Here is a 24,771-nt window from a genome sequence, read left to right on the forward strand (position 1 = left end):
GTCAGCCAATCCATTACTTTTGTTCACCTTATGTGGTCTATTTTATACATATAGGTACTGCTTCCAACCTTTTTTCTTTGTATGCAATCACAGTATCACAACTTCCTCAGCTGGTGTGTATAAAAGTTCCCCTGTCATCATGAAAAAAAGAATTATAAAGGTAAGTCATATTCTCATTCAAAAACATATCTGTCTTTCCTTGAATACTCTTTGTCAAAGTGCCAGAAATGTCAGTGTCATAAAAAAAATAAAAAAAGATTTTCACAAGGACTTTTCTTAGATAGACCTAGATCTAAGTCAAACTATGTGACTAGTTAGGTGGAATTATGACCTTATAAGCCCTCATTTCTGAGGTGTCCATATTTTTCACATTTTAAGGACTAAACGTGATCCGTGTAGATCTGCCTGTTTTGTTATGTAAAACAAATTCTTGTCTTAAAAAATGAGAGAAGGAATCATTCAGACGATTTTTTTTTATCCCATTGATTCACGAAAATCAGTTGAAATATACAGTGGTGACTTTTGTACCCAAAATTTCTAGTAATTTGTTACCCAAATGTGTATGTGATTTTGTAAATCTACCTAGAATTATTTCAAAGATATACATTAATTTGGTGTCTTAAACTTAACATAATATCACTTTCCTATCAAAACAATTTATTCTAACTTAGGTTTAACCAACTTAACTGGCCTCTCCTTCAGTGACAAGACGTCAATTTTCTCTCAAAACTAAACAATCAATTTCAAGGATGACAGTCATAATCATATTTGGAACTTGATGAAATATTTTATTATGTGTTCTGTTCATCTACATGAAAACATAAATATAATTATAGATCTATTGTCTTATTTTCTTAGGTACAAATTCACAAAGTATTTTGGGTACAATTCAATTTGTTTTGGGTACAAAATCACATATATAGGAGCCTAGAATCTCTATATATTTACAACCTCGTGTACCAAAATTTTATTGGTTCAGAGGACGGGAGGTTCTCTGAAAGTTTTCAACAACATCTTTGATATTTAAATTGTTCTTTTTGTAATGTTAGACAAATATCAATATTATGTTATTATTATGGCATATCAATACGTTGTATCGCTCTCCGTTGCGTTCGTTTTTAGAAAATATTTTAAAATTAAAATCATCGAGCGGGAAATCCATTACGGTTTCGGATTTAGACTTACACATTTGATGGCGACAATCACGAAGAAATATGAAACAAATAGGAGTGGAGACTGCTCTCCAGATCAATAAATAGTAAATAGTTGACGAAAAATAGTAAATTATGTATTTTCTTTTGAATTTGAATCTATTTCGGAATTTCTTTATGATAGCTTACCAACTTTTGCATATTTTGCTTCCATGTGTCACATGCGGTACGTGCTTCCGGTTTCAGAAATGATAGCTAAAATTGCAAGTATTTTGATTATTTCTCGTAAATTGCATTATTTTGCTATTGAATGGTTTACCTAGAATGTATATCAGTTCAGATTTTGCGTATCATCTAATATTTGTCATTTTTCGCAGTGTTTGTTGACTTTGTTCAACTCAACAAATCGCGAGTTTGTCGGCTTGTCAATGTGTCGGAAAGTTTATCAAACGAAATCATTTGCAAACTCTTTAAAAATGAAATTCTTTTTACAAAGATTTAAACATACGTGTCAATAATTTTAGAAAATTAAGTTACATGTAACAAAATGATTGTAATAGTCTGACGTGATAACTATGCATGTGGAGTTGTTTGTTTACCGCCGTTGCCATGCTCGTATAAGTTTCATCCAATCGATGATGTTACGATTCAGATTGTTTTTGTTTACAATTAGTTACACCGATGCTAATTTTTAGAAAAATTTCATCCAATCGATGATGTTACGATTCAGATTGTTTTTGTTTACAATTAGTTACACCGATGCTAATTTTTAGAAATAAAGGAACATGAGTTTTTTCCTTTCGTCAGCAAACAAAAAATTATGATCGATTAGGAAAAATGATGAAATTATAAAGAAAATATCGGACTGCATGCCGCTCAACGTGAAGTGCCAAAAGTCAACAATGGCCGTTTCTGGTAGTTGTGTGCCGAGAGGTTTGGCCGAAACTTTTTTAACTCGCGATATTTTCTATTTGAGGTAAATAAATGACTGAACGTTTTGATATTGAGCAAGCTGAGCATTTAAGCATGTCATACGTAATTTAAATGTTACGCAAAGCCTTCTTGGTAAATAGATATGGCGTGTTTTATTTTGGGGTGTTGTTGTGCTATTCGCCTGTCGAATGGGTTCGACATCAGATGCACGGGGATGGACACCTCTGTCGAATGGGTTCGACGTTTGCGTGCGGGCTTAACCAAGGACTGGTCGGATCGGAGTCAATATACTGTGTCTGAGTGGGGTATTCATGTTAAACTGCGGCATGGTAATATTCCAGCTATGCGACGTCGGTCTGTAAATAATCGAGTCTGGACCAGACAATCCAGTGATTGACATCATGAGCATCGATCCACGCAATTGGGATCGATGACATGCTTCAACCAAGCCAGCGAGCCTGACCACCCGATCCCGTTAGGTGCCTTTAACGACGAGCATAGTCGCCTTTTGCGGCAAGCATGGGTTGCTGAAGACCTATTCTACCCCGGAATCTTCACGGGTCTACACGAGAAAACAAAAGATGTGATTGTAGACACTTTCTCTTAGCATAATCATAAACTGTGCACTGTCACAATACCTTTGGGTGACAAGAAGCCACTCCTGAAGCACATTTAACCAATCAGCTGGCATACCACACTAAATATTCATCATATCGAACAGCGTGAGGCGACTGGCTGCCAAGTTGTCAGCACACTGCTGTATGCGGCTCTACATTGCTGACATGGACAAACTATTGCTACCAATTTCGGTGCTTTTGATACTTCATTTGACAGGTAAGCAGCGCCGTACGTTTCAAAGGACATCTGTTGTATTTGTTCACATATTGGCTTGGGGCCGATCATAAACAGTGTGGTCACACATTGAATATATCGGCTACCTCTCTCTGAGTTCTACCAACCCTCCGGTGAACATTACATCGGAGATGATGCATTCCCATTCTGATCGCATATTCTGCATTAAAGCAAGAGTAGAGAGCTCGGGTGTCAATGTGGATAATGAAAATTAAACACTATTAATGGCTCAGATCGATTTGACAAGATTTTATTAAAGATCAAGAATGACGCCCTGCGCCATTCGTTACAAGCTCGTCTCAGTTCGGGACAAGCCTGAATCACATTGATAACCTGATCTTGTTCAATAATAGTGAAACAGCCAATTCTGGTCCACTGAATTAAAAACAAGAGAGACAAAAGGGTTGACTTCAATTTTCCAAAAGTCAACTTTATGTCAAAGAAAGTTCCAGCAGCTCCAGCCCTTTGAGATAAGATCGGGCACGATTTTCATACAAATATTTCAATGAGCATCATGCAATTCTTGCTGAAAAGGTGTTTGCTCAGTAAATATTTCAATAACATTTTTAGACATTTCCAAATTTGATGCATCAGTAAGCAAAATGATCCCGATGCAATTTCCTAGTTAGTGGTGTACAGTATCATCCCGTTTTTTCAGGTGAATAATTGACATGCCATTGCACGTGTTTGTGATGTGTGCTTGCAATGGGGTATGACACACTCACCTTCTTGCAAACGCTTGGTGTCAACACTAAATGATAGTGATCCATAAACACATGCTTATGATAGTTGGAATCCGTAAAGGGATTCTGTCTTTAAGAGCTAATTCTGATGATTATAAATATGGTTTTGTCGCATTTATTCCCCTGTATATTGTATTTAGGTTTAAAAACTCTGCACTGATACATTATTATGCCTTTACCACACAATTGTAGTCTCAGACACTCTAGTTCTAAAAAACATTAAATATCGCACGTACGCACGGTCAAATCATATTGAAGTGAATCATCTTTATATTACAGATTCTCTATCTCAAAGAGCAATATTTTCAACATCGTCAACACATATCTACCACTCGCTGTTTGATGATGGTGTCATAAAGAGAAGCCACACCTCCCTCACGTTCAAGGTTAAAACCTGCGGTGATGCGCATGTAGCTCTGAAGACTCTGTACCAGAATTCAGACACACAGATGTACGAAGTCGTCCTAGGTGGCTGGAGGAACAGCAAATCCGTGTTGAGACGGTGTGCCCAGTGTGATTCACTCGTGGAATACAGTGGAGGTGTGGTATCCTGTTCTCAGTACAAACAATTCTGGATGAGCTGGAGCGATGGTACAGTTAAGGCAGGACGCGGTGGCACAGTGGGTCAAGACGAGATCCTGTCGTACAGAGATCCGCATCCACATGCTATTAACTATTTTGCTGCTGCTACCGGATGGGGATCACCTGGGGAATGGATATTTGGTAAGATGAGTGAACCTGAGGCAGTCATGGGAAAGCATTGGAACTGTATTGAGCTCTCCATAGTGTGTGAGAGGCAGAATGCAGATGTTAGTTCGTAGGGCACAAATTGAACTCTTTTGTGAAAATAGCGTTAAAAGAATTCATGGTTTTACAGTAACATTAGAAATGACTATTGTTGATGTTTTCCTTACAAACATATTCCCCTTTGAACGATGATATTGGTGACAATTTAATAGCATTATGTTTCAGTGACAATAACGTTTACTCATTTTGTTATAGATCTCTGTGAGTCCAGTCTGCAGTTTCAGTTTCTCCAGAACAACGCAAAGTATGGCACAAACAGAGATTCCAAGACAGTTCTGTCTAGAGTAGACTGTTCAGTCACCTGTCTCTCTCTCATCTGGTGTCAAGGATTTAGTCATGACTCGTCCACAAACACCTGCAACATGTTTGATGGTATTCCAGCACCAACAGCTCTTACCTCTGCTACAGGATGGGAGACTTGGATTGTTTCACTGTGATTATTTCTTTAAAATGCTGTTTTTCAGATTCGTACTGTGTTTCTACCAACCCCAACACCCCCCCCCCCCCCCCCCCCCCCCCCCAGTGCATAATACAGTAAACGTTGTTCAGTAGTGAACATAATGCAGCGAACGTATTTTGTCATGACGAATTATAAGCGTTGTCTCCACACCGTCAATTCTGAAACAGTGCTACTTTTATCTCTATTCTGTTGTTGAGTGTATGATAATTGTTACGATCTTATGGAGAAATAAATCTGTACTGAGTTTAGCAAATTTGTTTCTATAGTTGGTTGGTTTGTTGTTTAACGCCGCACTCGGCAATATCCCAGCTATATGACGGCGGTCTGTAAATAATCGATATCTGGACCAGACAATCCAGTGATTGATATCATGAGCATCGATCCACGCAATTGGGATCGATGACATGCATCAACTAAGTCAGCGAGCCTGACCACCCGATCCCGTTAGTCGCCTTTTACGACAAGCGAAGTCACCTTTTACGGCAAGCATGGGTTGCTGAAGACCTATTCTACCCCGGAATCTTCACGGGTCTGTTTCTATAGATTCTGTGTAAAGGGAGAAACACATGCTTGTGCGACATTGTCTCCGACCCGACGATGCCTTCCGATTAGGAATACAAAGTTTCAAGCATATGTGACATTTTAAATTTTCCTTAACATTTACAAATAGAATAGCAATGAAATTACAAAAAGGGGATCGACATTTTATAAGAAAAAATATTGACGCAAAACTTTGCAGAAGAGCATTATTAGAGGAGTTAAGGGAGTGAGAGAGTGAATAGGAGAGTGAGTGAGTGAGTGAGTGAGTGAGTGAGTGAGGTTTTACACCGCTTTGTCCAGGTTTAAACTTGTCTTTATTGTTACACTAAATGTCCACACGGTCAGACAATAGTAAGGAGAATCAATCATGATCAGTGAAACATGTATCCGTCAGTTGCACAGTTTCTGTTGTTACTGTTAAATGTTAAAAGCCCCAACTCTATTCTCCTGTTGATGCAAATTAAGGTTCATTAGTCGTGGTTTGTGTTGTGTATTCTTCCTCGTAGGTTGAATAAATAATACCAGTATGAATAAGTCAGAAGAGAGAGGACTTTGAGAACACACCACAAGTCCTATTCAATCACCGGTAACGTAAGAATCGATATGTTTCTACAGTGATTATATTCTTTGAATTGACATGTGACACACTCTGAAGTGAAATCAACAAAACCTGGGGATAAATGTGAAACGGTTAATCAGGAATCAGTTAGTGTAACACTGCATGTTTCTTTCTATAGATATGCATTGCAGTTTCGCAAAGGAACCCTTGCAAAATGCTATTGAAGTCTGCGACCAGAGTAGACTCATCACGGAATCAGATCGGACTCAAAAGCTCTCTAACAAGCCTGCGTTTCCTGTAAGATCGCACACATGTGTTTATATTTAGTTTTGTTTTGCTTGTTTGTTGTTTAACGCCGCACTAGTTTGCTATGATACATAAATACGTAGCATTTTAATGTCAATCAAGACCTGTGTACAATAGGTACATGAATTCATTTATATGAGTGGCACTTTCAACGAACATCTGGAGAACATTGCCATTTAGAACGTTATCGAGTTGAGATTAACACATGAATCCAAAACACGTAAATAAAGATGACACATAAAGTGTTTCGCACAGTCATTGGTTCTTCGACATAATGATCTAGAACATGCAGAATTAGGTTTAGTTTGTTGTTTTACGCCGCATTCAGCAATATTCCAGCTATATGATGGCGGTCTGTAAATAAACGAGTCTGGACCAGACAATCCAATGATTGTTATCATGAGCACTCAATTGGTTGGTTGTGTAACGGCGCACTCAGCAATATTCCAGCTATATGACGGCGATCTGTAAGTAATCGAGTCTGGGCCAGACAATCCAGTGATTGATACCATGAGCATCGATCTACGCAATTGGGATCGATGACATGTATCAACCAAGTCAGCGAGCCTGTCCACCCAATCCCTTTACGACAAGCATAGTTGCCTTTTACGACAAGCATAGTCGCCTTTTACGGCAAGCATGGGTTGCTGAAGACCTATTTTACCCCGGAATCTTCACGGGGCTGAACATGCAGAAAGTTTCCTCGGATTGATATTTGTGCCAGAGAGAACCTTGAAGACGTCCCCGTTCCTAAAGGCATGTGACGTCAGGAACCTTAGAAATGATCCAGGGTGAGTGAGTGGGTGAGTGAGTGAGTTAAAGTTTAACGTCACATCGGCAATATTTCAGCCATATCGTGACGAAACAAAATTGACATCAACAATATATATTAAACTGTATAAAATTCTGCCGACGAAGGGCAGTATAATAACTAGAATATCTCAGCTTTTCGTAAAACTAGTTTGAGAACATTTAAAATAGATAACTAACATACATTCGACAACACATTATAAAAACAACGGGCTATAGATCGCCACCAACTGAAGGTTGATCACCGCGCTAGGGTCCATGGGGACTTACAGTACTTTTGCTACCTACATGGACCTCAGTCGGATTTACATCATCCCTTCAGTTGTTGGCGACGGCTGACAAATTTAGCCAAACATTAAAATAACACATATGGTTCATATTAAAAACGTGGAAGAAATAAATATACTTTGAAAGACGTGGTCTTACATACCCTCTCAGGGGGAAATAATTTTTCACTGCTTACCCCCCCCCCCCCTTCGAGGATAGAGCCATTTACAATCTGTTATTGATTTATTAAACCAATTACAAAATGAATTTATTTATTTTGTTATTTACAAAACATAATAAAAAATTATGGATCAATTCAATTTCTTTAAAAAAACAAGAATTAAATGAGAACTTACCTGAGTAGAAAGATCCTTGATTCCTTGATTCCATTTGTATACTCACAGTTTGGAAACAACTGAATCGTTACAACTGATCATGACAAAACGCCATAAAACGTGAGTACGCCTTCAGAACGCAGTTTGATTTACAATATTCATGAGATGCAGAAAGCTGAACGTGTCAGTTGTCTATAAAACATACTGACAATTGACTCTCGACATGCAAATATGAGATTTGAAACACTTATATGTAATTTCGCGAATCTATATACGTCGTTTACACCAAGGGTGATTTCAGTTCATGTCTGAGCACTCGATCACCTATCATGATTAACTTATACAGCTGTCCATAACACCCTGTCACCCTAACGACGCTTCAGTCACAGTATTTCTATACACTCCATCCCCTGTCTCAACAGAGTACACAAGGCATGCTAGTGTGCGATAACGTCTATAACTACCCACCTGTAGATCAAACGAATCTTACCTGAGTTTCGGTTTACTGAATTAAGTGTAGATTGTATTTTACCACGAACATGTTACTGATATATAGGTGGCGGAGAAGTACATTATATGCATACAAACATACACATTGAAGAGACGAAGATCGTGGCGCCATGATCCTACTGAATCTAGGCGCTCTGTTATCAGTCTTGTCTGGTAAGACCTGTTTGGGGTAGCTTAGTAGACGCAACTCTCACTTGTCATAAGTAGACGTAAATCTGACTTGTCATGAGGGACCGGGTTTAGTTTTAGACTACACTTGAGTCGTTGTCTTTGCTGTCGTCCACTTGTTTGCATGACCTGCTCTCATATGCGTCTCATTTTGACAGTGTGAGATTCTGTTATGGGTCTTCGTTCGTCTGTTTTTTCGTCAGTACTAAACTATCTCTTCTGCAACACTGAACACTTATTTTGGGAGAAGACCTTCTGTATGTCCCTGGTTACAACAAAGGATTTGTGTGTTAGTTTGTTTTTAAAGACCGCACTCAGCAATACTCCAGCTATATGACGGCGGTCTGTAAATAATCGAGTCTGGACCAGACAATCCAGTGATTGACACCATGAGCATCGTTCCACGCAATTGGGATCGATGACATATATCAACCAAGTCAGCGAGCCTGACCACCCGATCCCGTCAGTCGCCTCTTACGACAAGCTTAAGCATAGTCGCCTTTCACGGTTGCTGAATTTGCTCAGGTTATATATATATATTTTTTGGGGGTATTCGTGGCTCATGTCAAAGGTACACAAGTATGGTCTATGTCAGCTTTTATTAACTATCTATACATATGACTTTGTCGGACATTGCTCTGGATAAAAATTTAATGTTAACCAACAATCAATGACATATGTATATAAAGACAATCCACTTCCATACCTACATGTAGTGCTTTAGCGATGATGTTTAACTTTGCTTTATTATAAAAAACGAAGGGATTCGTGTAGATGGATTATAAATATCAAATTAGGGTAATGGTAAAATATTTAAAAACTGATTTAATGGGTATACGTATATGTTAAGGTGGTTTTCTGGTTTCTATTGTTTGTTTGTGTATTGTTTAACGCCGCACTCAGCAATACTCCAGCTATATGACGGCGGTCTGTAAAATAATCGAGTCAGGACCAGACAATCTAGTGATTGACATCATGAGCATCGATCCACGTAAGTTGGATCGATGACATGTATCAACCAAGTCAGCGAGCCTGACCTCCCGACCCCGTTAGTCGCCTTTTACGACAAGCATAGTCGCCTTTTATGGCAAGTATGGGTTGGTGAAGACCTATTCTAACACGGAGTCTTCACGGGTCTTACGACAAGCATAGTAGCCTTTTACGGCAAGCATGGGTTCCTGAAGACCGCTTTCATTTTTGAAATTTGAAAACCATCTTTGTCTTGTCAGTTTTCTTCATCTTATTTTAATATCGTATTTAAAAATGATTAATTTGCAAATAAAACGTGAAAAGCTGAGAATGAATGAGTTGAATTGCTTGCCGAATATACTTTTGTACAACAGAATGTACAAGTATTTATATAAGAGAGGTTAAATACTTTTACAACAGGAATAATTGAGCACTGCTGTAACGCCTACATCAAGTTTACTATATGACGCGGGTAGAATGAGCGCCATGAAGTGGAAGGGGGATATAGGAATGGATGCCGTCCGTCCGTTCTTTCATCCGTCCATCACATTTCGTTTCCGGAGCAGATCTTGAAAACCGTACCATATTTCTCCACCAAACTTGGCACATAATGTCATCTCGCAGTATTGAATACATTTCCATTCTTGTTGGTAAGTTCTGCATTGCTTGTGTGTATGTTCCTCCAAATGTGTCATGGACACGGTTGTTGCATTCATTCACTAACTTTATGCAGAAACACAACTCATTACAAATACTACATTAAACCTACTATCCTGTATATATTCATGTCAACCTTACTCTGTACTTCACTTACTCGATGACTGTGATAGAACCTACACCGAAATCATCGATCCTAATTGTAATGAAAAAGTTGTTTGTCCATCTGTCTCATCCTTACTCATCCTTAGGATGGTGGCAAAGTTGCAAGTGCCACCATCATTCGATCCAAAACTGTCTCCTCAAGAATACCAGATTTTAGTTCAATTTTTACTACTGAGGCCAAAGCTATCTTAACAGCTTTGACTTATATTCAACAACAAAACCAATATAAACATTTCATCATCTTCTCGGATTCGTTATCTTGCCTTCAGGCACTTAAATGTGTCTCACCATATCATCCCATTATCCTTGACATTTTAGAACTCTATTATGATCTTTCCACTAGCTGGCCAATGTGACATTGTCTTTTGCTGGTTACCAAGTCATGTATGCATAACAAGTAACTCGAAAGCCGACGCTGCAGCTAAAGCAGCTCTTGACAAACCGTTATCTCCACTTCTCATCCCGTACAGTGATTTCAAACCAACCATCAAATCTTATACTCGGGATCTCACGCAAAAGAGGTGGGACACCCAAGTAGGAGGCAATAAACTACACGAATTGAAACCAACAATCGGTCATACCTACTTGGGTTGTCAGTCAAGACATGACGAGGTCGTTTTACGACGATGTCGTATTGGCCACAGTCGGTTTACACACGAATATCTGCTTAAGACAGATGAGGACGAACCTTCTAAGTGTATCCCTTGTGGTGAAAGGTTCACCGTCAAGCATATATAACTTGACTGTGAGGACTTTGCAATCGCAATGGATTCACATTATCAAAGTGTAAATCTAAAAGATCTGTTTTCCCGTGTCAGCGGGCATCTCATCATAAACAACTTGAAGGAAATTGGTCTGTATAATAAATTTTAAAAATATATGTGAATAATTAAATGCTTGTTTTTAACTTTGGTGTGATGCTATTATCAACTGACATTATTGAAGGCTCTGTCCAGGTGGTTAAAGTACCGTAAAAATATTGCCCCCCTGCAATATCAATCAATGTAACTATCATCAACTAGTGTTTTTAAACCAACTCATTGAGGAGTATTTTTTATATTGGCTAGCATTGTGCACAACCACCAGTGGTTAAAGTAGGACGTAAATCCTGCTGGGGTATCATGCAGGAAGCAGAGGTACTGTACAAATGTAAGTCCCCATGATCCCCAGCGAGGTGGCCTAGCTTTTGTTACTGGTGGCCTATAGCCCGTTTTTTAAAACTGTATTTATAATATTGTTATGCTCAAATATGTTTCATGAATTGTTTCTAAATATAGTAAGCTCAAATTTCTTTTACAACTTGTTTTTAAACAAAACTTTGCAGAAATGACTAAATTGTAAATATATTGACTTGGTCTCGTCGCTATATGGTTGAGAAAATGCCGATGCGACGTTAAATTTTTAACTCACTGGATCGATGCTCATGTCAGTCACTAGATTGTCTGGTCCAGACTCGATTATTTACACACCGCCGTCCAATAGCTGGAAAAACTGAGTGCGGCGTTAAACAACAAACATCATGTGAATGCTCCAAACAGAACTGATATTTCCTTTCCCTTTCCACCAGATACAAGTGTACAAGGCATTCTGCTCGTGACATACAAAGGCGTGATGACGTTTGTTACACCTTCCCACGTGTTCTTGAACAACCAGTCAGATTATTTCTTCTTCGAGGTAATATCCTGTGGGATTGTACACGTGAGTCCGCCACCTATTACGCCAAACTGGAATTTTCAGAGCATGCCAACAGGTCCACACCGTACGTCTGTTATGGGGAAAGTTGCACACCGACATCAGAAAAAGTTTTTTCGGCAGGTGACTACTGCTCTGGGTATAAAGCGTTCTGGGTAAACAGAAATTTGGCAGAATTTACCCATACCATGTATCTTGGCGAAGGTTGCACAGTGGGGAAAGGTAACCTTACGAGTTATCCTGTAGAAAGTATGACCAGATTGTACCTCGACCCACCATTCCTCACGATGGAGCGGAGTACTGCCGGAAGTGCGACGTGGAAGCTTGGTGAGTGTGTAGTAATTTCATAAACGTTTACAACACGTTATGGTCTGGGTTACTGACCGAAACGGGTAGTCAGGCTCTGTGACTCGGTTGATAGCGGGTCATAGTACCCCGGCGGCGTGAATCGTTGCTCATGAATTCAATCACTGGATAGTCTGGGCCAGGCTATACATCACCCAAGTCTTTTTGGTTTGTTTTTTAACGCCGCACTCAGCAATATTCCAGCTATATGACGGCGGTCTGTAAATAATCGAGTCTTGACCAGACAATGCAGTGATTGATATCATGCGCATCGATCCACGCAATTGGGATACGATAACATGCATCAACAAAGTCAGCGAGTCTGACCACCCGATCCCGTTAGTCGCCTCTTACGACAAGCATAGTAGCCTTATACAGCAAACATGGGTTGCATAAGACCTATTCTACCCCGGAATCTTCACGGGTCCAATTCTTGCCAAATTCGGTACATTTCATAGGTTATTAAGTTTCTTAACCTTAACACATATGTCTTTAAGAAGGTCTGAGGACGTCTGTATATGTTTGTGTATCTCACGCAAATCCTTAATCGCCGTCCCGCTGAGAAAACGTTCTGTATCCAACCATAAATATATTTCCATATCAAATATATGTTACTCAAAAGTAGTTAACGAACACACGTATCGGGTGCTCTTAAGCTTCTTTTAAGTAGTTTTTGTAATTTCATACTGGAAAAGATTTAACGAATTTTCCGTTTCATCTGTATGTAACCGTACGGATATGCGAAGACCGATTTTAGCAAAATTCCATCAATATTACAACGGCATCACCAGACATTGTACCCATAATGAGAATCGAACCTGGGCTTTTGTCGTAACTAGTGAACGCTTCAACCATTCGGTTAGCCCACCGCCCTACGAGGGAAGGAAATAGCTCTGCTTGTTTCGTTCTTTCCGACGAAAAACTGTTTGTTCGGTCTTTGATGATCTCATCAACAACACACTAACCCCTGCACTTCGAATATAATACGATATAAGATAGCTACGCGCTAAACCCCACAGAACAATGAAAAACGAATCGTGGTTTATTTCACGATAAAACATTGTTCTATCATAACGTCATTTCTGGAGATTCGATCATGCGCTCGCAACTTGACTTCGTAAATAGTACGACATTAATTTTGAGAGGGAATTAAGTGTCTATTGAGTGGCTCCCCGTAGATGTGGCTGGACAGCGCAGAAGACAATGGCCGAAAGATCGAACCCAAAAGTGGGAGAAATATGACAATCCGTATTGGGAGAAAAGGTGCAGATACTCCACCTCGTATATAAAATGGAGTTGTCCGACATTGCCCACGACGGGTTGTATTCGGGGAGTCATCATTATTGAAGTACTGGTAAATGTTTTTAAAGCTTGTACAATTGATTGACATTGTTAAAAAGGCTGTACAAATGTTGATATCTCATATAAGAAATAAATGAATCGTGCTCGTTGTTTATCGTACAATAAATCACTGCAGGGAGAATAAACCACTCGGGTCTGTGCCTCTCATGGTTTATTCTCCCAGCAGTGTTCAATTGTACGATAAACAACTCCCACTCGTCGTTTGTTTCTTAAATAGCACATGGACCATCTTCGCACAAATCTAGACAGTTGTACTCAGAGGACCGTGAAGATCCGGGGAAGAATTGGTCTTAAGCAATGCTTGCCGTAAAAGGCGACTAACGGGATCGGTTGGTCAGGCTCGCTGACTTGGTTGATGCATGTCATCGATCCCAATTGCGTGGATCGATGCTCATGATATCAATCACTGGATTGTCTGGTCCAGACTCGATTATTTACAGACCGCCGTCATATAGCTGGAATATTGCTAAGTGCGGCGTTAAACAACAAAGAAACAAACATTCATTGTTAAATTTGGCAATGTCAGGTTTCTATTATGCAATTGTTTGATAGATAAACGCGTTGCTTACTTAACATAATCATACTTACAAAATGTCTGACCCCAAAATACCTACAATGTGCAAACTTCACCGCAGCGAAGCACACCAAACCCTTCGAACCGCAGTTCCAACTTCGGAGTTAGCTCTCTTCCCTGCAAAGTTTAAAACTCGGATCGCAATCCGAAACAATCCGAATCTTTCGGATACACTCACTCTCTGTTTTAAAGCGATGGTGATAATGTATTTTGGATTGAATACTTTCCCCACCACCATGTACATTTGACATACGTAACCGCGTTTGCCCCACACCCCCACCACACACCCTCTGCTCATTGTAAGAGACGACTTAATGCTGGTCAGGCTCAGTTCCTTGACCCCCTCCTAGGTCTTATGGTAGAGCGTAAGGTCCGGGGTTCGATCCCCGACCGCGTCATACCAAAAGATGTTAAAATATATTACTTGTTACCCTGTCTGGCGCTCGGCATTAAGGGGCTAAAAACAAAGACTGGTCGGCTCGGAGTTAGTATACTGTGTCTGAGTGGGGTATTCATATGAATGTCAAACTGCGGCATGGTATCTCAGTGAGCTAGCACTATAAATCGGCATCAGTCCTGCCTAGCCACTCAAACACACACACGTACATGCACGTCGCTATTTAAGTGCAATAATCTTGGACGCGACGTTAAACCCCATTTCACATCATCTCACCTCTGTAACTTGCGTAATAGCGTATCATCGTACCGAGACGGCGTGGATAGTTGGTTATAATCAATCACTAGATTATGTGGTCCAGACTTTTTTTACATGCCGCCATCATTTGTTTGTTTGTTGTTGAACGCCGCACTCAGTAATATTCCAGCTACATTAAGGCGGTCTCTAAATAATCTAGTCTGGACCAGGGACCAGACAACCCAATGATTAATATCATGAACATCGATGCACGTAATTGGGATCGATGACATGTATCGACCAAGTCAGCAAGCCTGACCACCCGATCCCGTTAGTCGCCTATTACGGCAAGTATGGGTTGGGGAAGACATGTTCTACCCCGGATCTTCACGGGTCGCCGCCATAATTTAGCTGGAATAGAAATAAACATGTCACATTTCATATGGAAGTCAATGACAGACATTATATGGACAAAAGCTGTATTTTTCAGGGTCATCAGTTTGCCAGCCAGCCATGCACTACGACTGTGGCCCCAACTACATCATCCCTAGTTCCATATCCCTCTGGCAAGAATGGAGGGTCATCAACCTCAGTGCTGTCATTGATGACGACCCTTCTGATCTACGTGTCCGCAAGCCTCTAGGATCTTAGATTAGCAAGAAAGTTTCACCATGCAGCGGTCATTGGCATTCACCCACTCATTTGGAAGGGATTCGTTTACCCAACAGGAGTACAGGAGTAAGAGAAAACATAGTGTTGCATCCATAATGCATTGATAATCCATGTTTTATCTCGCTCCTTAATAATTTTATCGCCAAAAATGACAAAGTGATATTTCTTGGAATAATAAATTTATTTCAAATAAATCATCGTCACATTATTTTCCACTGTCACTAAATGGGGCGGGGATACAGGTTTGGTTGGGTTGGCTTGTTGTTTAACGCCGCACTCAGCAATATTCCAGCTATATGACTGCAGTCTGTAAAATAATCGAGTCTGGACCAGACAATCCAGTGATTGACATCATGAGCATAGATCCACGCAATTGGGATCAATAACATGCATCAACCAAGTCAGCGAGCTTGACAACCCGATCCCGTTAGTCGCCTTTTACGACAAGCATGATCGCCTTTAACGGCACGGGGATACAGGAACGGAGTTTGTGCACATACTTCCACTTCTCTGTTAATGGTCATAATCTTATTTGAGTGTCTCAAATTCATTTTTTTACAGATTTATTGTCCTTGCTCCGTACTTTTTAACTTAGTGCATACTGCGTGAAATTGGGACAAGATTTCTAAGAAACCACTGAACTTACTTAAATGAAAGTTTGCATTGAAGAGATGCTTGTCTGGACTGAGTTCGAAAATTGGTCCCGTCAATTATTTCTTTTACATGTTTACGGCCCTTAAACCATGTTATTTACTTGTTGCATCTTGTCTGCAATAGGGACAAGTTTTCTCTACTGAAAATTACTTAACAAGACTGAGTTATGTCTTAGAGAGAAGGAGCCTTTTGTGTGTAACTTCGAACATGCTCCAGCAGATATGGACAGATATCCCACAGGACTTTGAGCGACGCCTGGTCCATTCCATGAGACACAGATGTGTTGCTTGCATCGCAACCAGAGATGGAGACACACGCTATTGATTTGTAAATTGACATTTTGTCATGTTCATTTTTTTTTAAATGAAATCACGCATTTTCTGAAGTCAGTATGGCAAATTAAACCATTTGAACACTTTCCGGAGTCTTTTATATGTCGCAAACCGAAATTGTTTCAGATTTGGTAAAAACTTTGCCTCAAATCTTATTCAATGTCACAGGAACTGTTGTTGTTCAGTATAGTCAGGTAGCTAAAAGCAGTTTTCAAAACTCACTTTGCATCTGAGGTCCCACAGTACTGTACTGCTGATTTAACAGCTGAGTTTGTTTTTTTCTCGTGAAGAGATCACCCGCTTCATAAATATACAGCTGTGCTACACATGATTATGTACTGCGGGAACAAATTCCATGAACAAATACTGAAAACTCTTTAACATAACATCCCGTGGCTTATTCAACGACACTGCCCGTTGATTATTAAAAAGTTATATGGATGTTCGGGCAACTGGGCCCCATTTACACCTTGCCCATATTAAATGTTTGCTAACTACCTATATAGTTCACATAGTAGTGAAACTGCCACACGCTGCTTTAATATAAGCAAAAATGACATTCTGAACGTCATGGCGAACGATATTTTGAGAACAGAAAAGTCCAGCCAATGACAGGCCAGTATTGAGAACTGTTAGAGACTCCACCATTGCCTTACGCTGATTGACATATTTTTGGCAATTAAGTAAATAATGAGGCACATTGTCAAGCTGATTACACACTGTAAACTGTGCAGAAAATTGTATTAATAATAATGAGATAAGCTCCAAAACCACAATGCCAACGAAGTCTGGTTAATAGAATCTCCTTTCTCCGATTGTTTCGAGATATTTGGAATGTGTTTAAAAAAGAGATGACGTCCTTTGAAGGAAGATGCCATCTCTGTTGCCAGTTAGTTTTAACATGGATCTTACTGATTGTGCCTAATTCTGCAGGGGAAGCTTATATTGTATCATCTTGTTCTGACTCGTCAAAGCATCTTCAGCTAATTAATCAGCCTTTTCATTCCATGTAGTCCAACATGAGCAGGTATCCATGATAATTCAACATCTAAAATATCATTACTTTGTTCACTAAAAAGGTCGAGAATAATGTCTTGTCTCGCTGGGGAAGAACCTACCCGAATTGCTTGTAAAGCACTGACAGAGTCACTAAAAATGACCGCAGACTCATGCCTAAAAAAATAAATCAAACGCAATGCTTCAATGATAGCACTAAGTTCAGCAGAAAGTACTGACAAGTAATAACCCAATCTTATAGAAATGTCTCGTTTTTCATCAACAATGTAGACACCAGCACCAACACGACCAGACACTGGGCACTTAGGTCAATCAGAGTAGATTTGCATTGCATTTATCCACTGTAAACTACGGATATGTTCTTCAGCTGTGGCTTTAACACGAGGTACTGGCACAGATTTACTTACTTGTGCTATTACATCAAGATAAACTGAAGGAGGTTCAAGCAACCACGGCGGCTTTTCAGGCAGAGTAGTAATATCAACTAGGTCAACATCACGGACATTATGTTGAAAAGCAGTTCTCTGAGAACGAATCCCAAAAGGACCCATACCAATTTTCCAAGAGTCATGAAAATATTCAACAATCATTCAACACGGTTGACGTTGAGTGTTTACTCCCAAAAGATTTCAATTTTAACGTCTAACAGTTCACGCCTGAGATCTAAAGGCGTTTCACCTGAATCAACTTGTAAAGCCAAAGGGCTTTCGACTGAACAACATCAAGTCTTGCTTTTTCTGTAGCACATGCAGATCCATAGGCTAGACAACCGGTATCAAGTCGATATCTAATGAAGGCTTTATTTACCATTAATGAACACTTCCTGGCTGCACCCCATTTGGTTCTGGAAATACTTCTCAAAAGGTTCAGGACTTTAGTGCACTTCTGAATCAGAAATTTCATATGTGGTTTCCAGGTAAGCCTCTAATCAAACCAGAGACCTAAAAACTTGACATTATCCACAAACTCCAAATCAGAACCACACAAGACAAATTTTTAATTAAGAGGAATCTTCTTCCGAGTTAAAATGATTGCAGAAGATTTAGCAGCTGAAATTTTAAAACCCCAATGTGCACACCAATTCTGTACAAGATGGAGTGATTGCTGAATGCCTTTGAAGACAGTGTCAAAATAACTGGACCGTTTCCACAACGCTCCGTCATCTGCAAACTTTGATGTTTCAATTGGGAGTTTAAGGACGTATGCTTGATTGGAAGTACGCATTGGTACTTCTTTATATTTACGTGTTAGATACAGGAACCCCTCAAGGAAGTGTGATCAGCCCATCATTATTTAATGTCATGATAAATGATTTATTTGAGAATATCAATATCCTTGTTGATACACTTCCCGTTGAGATGATAGATCGCTGAGAGGAACTTATGCTCACTCGATGACCCAAGCAACCATGTTGCTAGGCTGACGTCACATGGCATTCTTTAGCCGGTGAATCTAGGTGAAAGGTAGGGAGCTCATGGCTGGCCATCTGGGGATGTTTTGCTGATGAATGATTGCAAACGACACAACTATTGGTTCCAGTTTGTTGTCTCGGTAGTACGGTCCAGTGACCGTTCCATGGACAAAGAGTCCCGTGAAGATTCCGGATTGATATTCGTTTTCCGCAACTAATGCTTGTCGTAGGAGGCGACTAAAAGGATTGGGTGGTCAGTCAGACTTGCTGATGTGGTTGAATGTTATCGTATCCCAAATGCGTAGATCGATGCTCATGACGTCAATCACTGGATCGTTTGGTTCAGACTAGATTATTTACAGACCGCCGTCACATTGTTGGAATATTGCGGAGTGCGGCGTTAAACAACAAACACATCCACACATGATATGCAGTGGCGTTTTGGCAGTCAGTGATCCTACATCATATCATCACAGACCCACCCCTAGTTCGTCATTTTGTCTTACGTTTGTCACAGATTGAGAAACCTTGAACATAATGGCTACCCCTCGCTGTGTTCATCACGTTGTAGACGACGAATTACCAATTCATTCCGATCACAAACACTGCATTAAAGCAAGAGTATAATGCTTACATGTTACTGTGGATCACTGAAGATTAAAAATGAAGAATGACTCTCTAACCATGTGCACGGAAGAATTGCAATGTTTCAGGTGTGTTGGGGCGTTAGGTTTTGGTTCTGAATCTGTTCTAGATCTATCTCTGGCAGTCATTTATCAAAGCTGTTCTTGCTTCTGACGACCGATCAGAACATTTATGTTTCTGACCCCTACCTTTATTGAGTGTATATTTAACATCTTCTCTTAGACTCGTGAAAATCCGGGTTAGAACAAGTCTTCAGCAACCCATGCTTGCCGTACAAGGCGACTATTCTTGTCGTAAAAGGCGACTAACGGGATCGGGTGGTCAGGCTCTGTGACTTGATTGATGCATGTCTTCGTATCCCAATTGCGTGGATCGATGCTCATGATATCAATCACTTACAGACCACCGTCATATAGCTGGGACATTGCTGAGTGCGGCGTTAAACAGCAAACCAACCAACCAATTATATATTACAGCTATTATATCACTGGATTGTCTGGTCCATACTTGATTTTTTTTTACAGACCGCCGTCATATAGCTGGAATATTGCAGGGTGCGGCGTTAAAAAACAAACAAACAAACAAATCTTACATATGTTTACGAATTTTGTTTCTTAATAAGAATAAAAGTAGTTTTAATCAACTTCATATTGGAAATTTCAACTATTTTTAATCTGTAATACTTTGATAATTTACAATTCAATACTAAATTGATATTAATACATTTTGTTTGGCCAAAGGGGTTTCAAATTCGTAATGGCCTATGTTTTATCACTTCAAAGCCCTTCTACCATGGTGACTACGCTTGTCGTAAGAGGCGCCTAACGGGATCGAGCGGTTATGATCGCTGACTTCGTTGATGTATGTCATCGTATCCCAGTAGGGTGGATCGATGCTCATGATATCAATCACTGGATTGTCTAGATTATTTACACTCGACTCGATTATGTAGGTTGAATCTTGCTGAGTCCGACGTTAAACAACAAACAAACAAACTGAAATTATCATAATATGTTTCTTTGAGACTACAAAACTGCAGCCGAATATCAAATGGGGCCAATTTGAAAAAACAAACCCAAACACTTTATTTCTGAACCCTGAAGGGTCTCAAAGTGGTATCCGATATTTTATTCATATGTTGTGTATGAAGGAATGAAATCATGCTAAAACAATTATGTGAACAAAACATTCTGCCGGGCTATTAGTATCATGTTCATTTTGAGAATGTAACTCAAAGTCACTTCAGATTTAACTATCATCTCGATACCATCAACACCAAGTATGTCCATTGACTGCCACTCAGTTGCGAAAGAGTAACATCGTTCAATTTCCTCTTTCACATCACACAACTGAGATAGGTGTCACGCGTCGAATCCCACTTAAAAAACTGTTAACCAATAAACCTGTACGGAAAAGTGTGAGTGAGTGAGTTATTATTTAACGTCACATGGGCAATATTTCAGCCATATTGTGACGAGAAGTTACATTTATGATACATTTATGATACATATATTTAAACTGAATAAAAAGCTGTCAACGAAGGACAGTAGAATAACTAGAATATCACAGACTTGATTTAAAACTAGTTGAGAATATTAAAAGGCAGTAAGCATGAATGAACACCACAACATAAAAATGGGCTAGAAATCGTCAGCAACTGAAGGGAGATCACCATACTGGGGGACATGGACCCCGGCAGGATTTATATCATCCCTTCAGTCACTGGCGACAGTGTACCAGTTAAGCCTTAGATTAAAAAAACCCTTAAAAGAACTAAGTGTGAGACCTACAAACAACCAACACAACAAGAGGTATACAATCAACAAATGTATTACAAAATTCACTAGGTTTACAAATCGATACAAATTACTGCACAGAAATTACAAAGACAGTACACAATAGAGTGGTAGTACAATATTCAATGGCAGTATAGAAGATGATGGCACTGGCCAGCATCAAATACAATAACAGTGGTGATAGCGAAATTCAGAAGTAATAATATATGCAACCAGCAGCGACAGTGGTCAAACTTCCGAGAAAGGCCTTGGCAGGGAATCAGAGGTGATGAGTGATCTTCACACGAAAGCTGGTGATAGGCACGCTCTTATATTCAGTCGAACTCGCTTCCTGAATATTCTACACAGTGTCTGACCAGTCCAGTGTCACCTGAACATCACAAAACGCTCTAAACTCTTCCGGAAGTTTCCACATCACAATCACATCCAAAAATAGTAACTTAAATAATACTACATTACTAAATAATACTACATTTATTGTCCAATTGTCCACATACAATGCAATGAGCTTCAGCCGAATATCAACAGAAACAATGTTATACAGTTACAATAATTGTTTAACAATAGAATACACTGCAATATAACATATAGTTTCGTTTGTTGTTTAAAGCCACATTCAGCAATATTCCAGCTATAGAGTAAAATAGAAAATTTATTCCCTATGACAGTTACACTCAATATTAATTTCGCTTAAAATGTAACTATTTGATAAACATACTGTTTGATCAAGAATCACTTCATATTTTATTAATATATGTATAAAAACAAATTTTGTAACCACAGCAAACAATTTTATCTAATTTGATTCTGTTTTTAATGTCTTCAAGTCAAGTATCCGATACCACTGATCGAAGCGCTCATAAAATATCATTACAATTCTGACTCCAATATATACTTGATTATACCAACATATCAAATCCGACCATGTACAATTTATGTTTGTTTGTTTGTTGTTTAACGCCGCACTCCGCAATATTCCAGCTATATGACGGCGGTCTGTAAAATAATCGAGTCTGGACCAGACAATCCAGTGATTTACATCATGAACATGTCTTTGCTGTCGTCCACTTGTTTGCATGACCTGCTCTCATATGCATCTCATGTTGACAGTGTGAGATTCTGTTATGGGTCTTCGTTCGTCTGATCTTACGTCAGTACTCAACTATCTCTTCTGCAACACTGAACACTTATTTTGGAAGAAGACCTTCTGTATGTCCCTGGTTACAGCAAAGGATTTGTGTGTTAGTTTGTTTTTAAAGACCGCACTCAGCAATACTCCAGCTTTATGACGGCGGTCTGTAAATAATCGAGTCTGGACCAGACAATCCAGTGATTGACACCATGAGCATCGTTCCACGCAATTGGGATACGATGACATATATCAACCAAGTCAGCGAGCCTGACCACCCAATCCTATCAGTCGCCTCTGACGACAAGCATAGTCGCCTTTCACGGTTGCTGAATTTGCTCAGGTTATATATTTATATTTTTTTGGTATTCATGGCCCATGTCAAAGGTACACAAGTATGGTCTATATCAGCTTTTATCAACTATCTATACATATGACTTTGTCGGACATTGCTCTGGATAAAGCCTCAGCGAGCCTGACGACCCGATCCCGTTAGTCGCCTTTTACGACAAGCATAGTCACCTTTTACGGCAAGCATGGGTTGCTGAAGACCTGTCCTACCCCGGGTCTTCACTATATCCGGCGCTATTCTTACAAGTGGAATGAAGTCAAACAACGGCGGTATAACACAGCTGTACCTCTTACCCTTTCTGTTAGCCATAGCTGAACTTTCTTCCACAGTCCTTGCCCCCTGACTTACATCAGTAACTGACCAGCTCTTTTTCACATCATACCTGTCTGCAGCAGGGCATTTACACCCAACACAGGAGAATGTTGAAGCACAAGAGGCTATACCAGAGACCATAGTCAAAAACTTCAGATCTCCACCAAGTAGTATGTGACGTGAAATCTAACATCTTGTACATAAATGTATTTCATAACTTTCATTAGCTGAAAACATTGCAAGTAAGTAATAACCCTTCACTGAGACACATTGCTCATCATCTAGTATAGTGAAGCCAAAATTGACAAGTTTCTTGCGCCTACCAAGATCAGTGGCATCACCTGGAGTTTCACATTGACATTTTCGGTATCAAAAATTAAGCTACCTTTGGTTTTGGTTTGGTTGTTGTTTTACGCCGAACTCAATATTCCAGCTATATGACGGCGGTCTGTAAATAATCGAGTCTGGACCAGACAATCCAGAGATTTACATCATGAACATCGATCCACGCAATTGGGATCGATGACATGCATGAATAAAGTCAGCGAGCCTGACCACCCGAACCCGCCTTGTACGGCAAGCATGGGTTGCTGAAGACCTATTCTAGCCCGGATCTTCACGGGACTTTCCCTCAACTTGGGTACAATGTGGGAAGCCCATTTCTGGTGTCTCCCGACGTGATATTGCCGGAATATCGCTAAAAGCGGCGTAAAACCATACTCACTCACTACCTTTCCCTATTGTGAGTTACTGAGAGATACGCCTTGTGAGTCTATCCTTCAGAAACTGCTGTACTCCTCACACAAATTGGGTGTACTGACTATGTTTGTGTTGGCATTGTGCTCTTCCTGCTCTTAATTGCTGTGTGATCTTGGTAAAGTGGTAACTCATGATAGGCCTTGTTAGAAATATTACCAGAATCCTTTACAATTATTAACCCATCCATATAAAAAGGGGACCATCTTCCTTTGGAACACCATCTTACAAAGACAAAGATATTAGACTGCCTTCCGACTTTTTGACTTGTAAAAACAATGCCTCCATCTCATACCTACCCATGAATTCTAAAAATTGTTTACACTCAGTTAACAATATTTAGTTTCTTTTACACAGCTGTGACCTTGACAGACAAGCATTGGAGGACAGCACTCTAAATGGCCGGACTGACTTATTTGTTCGTCTTTCCAATAGAAATGCATTTAATTCATTCTTTTTTTCTTCAAAACCATTTTCTGCTACTGCACATGTTTTGCCTTTTTGAAAGCAGATTTATATCTACACATCAAAGATTTTCTTATGCTTTTCGCATTTTTTAAAACTTTGTGTGCATGTTTGGAAGACAAATTATAGTAACAAAAATCTTAATATAATAATGTTCACTGTCCCAAACTTCCAGTAGACGTTGATATTGTTTACCTCACTTTCTGTTAGTTTTATCATGATTGGAAATAAGCTTATTGACATATGACTACAATGTGGGTAACACCTTCTCAGTTATAACAAAATGGAATTCAATATGATGCTTATCACAGATTGACACGAAAATCAATGCGCATACTTCAGTTGAAAATGTATTAACATCTCGAGTGATTCTCTTAAATTCTTTCAATAA

General features: G+C 39.6%; 1 protein-coding gene and 1 pseudogene across 1 annotated transcript; both read left to right on the forward strand.

Moving 5' to 3' along the window:
• The first annotated feature begins 2,832 nt into the window (after window positions 1–2,832).
• On the forward strand, window positions 2,833–4,923 carry LOC139467134 (uncharacterized). The gene is made up of 3 exons (XM_071248851.1): window positions 2,833–2,918; window positions 3,959–4,402; window positions 4,682–4,923. Exons 1-3 carry the CDS (start codon window positions 2,846–2,848, stop codon window positions 4,921–4,923), a joined length of 759 nt encoding a protein of 252 aa, XP_071104952.1. The 5' UTR covers window positions 2,833–2,845.
• Window positions 4,924–8,383: 3,460 nt separating this feature from the next.
• LOC139466973 (uncharacterized) lies at window positions 8,384–15,482 on the forward strand (annotated as a pseudogene).
• Window positions 15,483–24,771: the final 9,289 nt, after the last annotated feature.

The sequence above is a fragment of the Haliotis cracherodii genome, unplaced genomic scaffold, assembly GCF_022045235.1.
Source record: "Haliotis cracherodii isolate W230 unplaced genomic scaffold, xgHalCrac1.p SCAF_19, whole genome shotgun sequence".
In the NCBI taxonomy this organism is placed as follows: Eukaryota; Metazoa; Mollusca; class Gastropoda; order Lepetellida; family Haliotidae; genus Haliotis; species Haliotis cracherodii.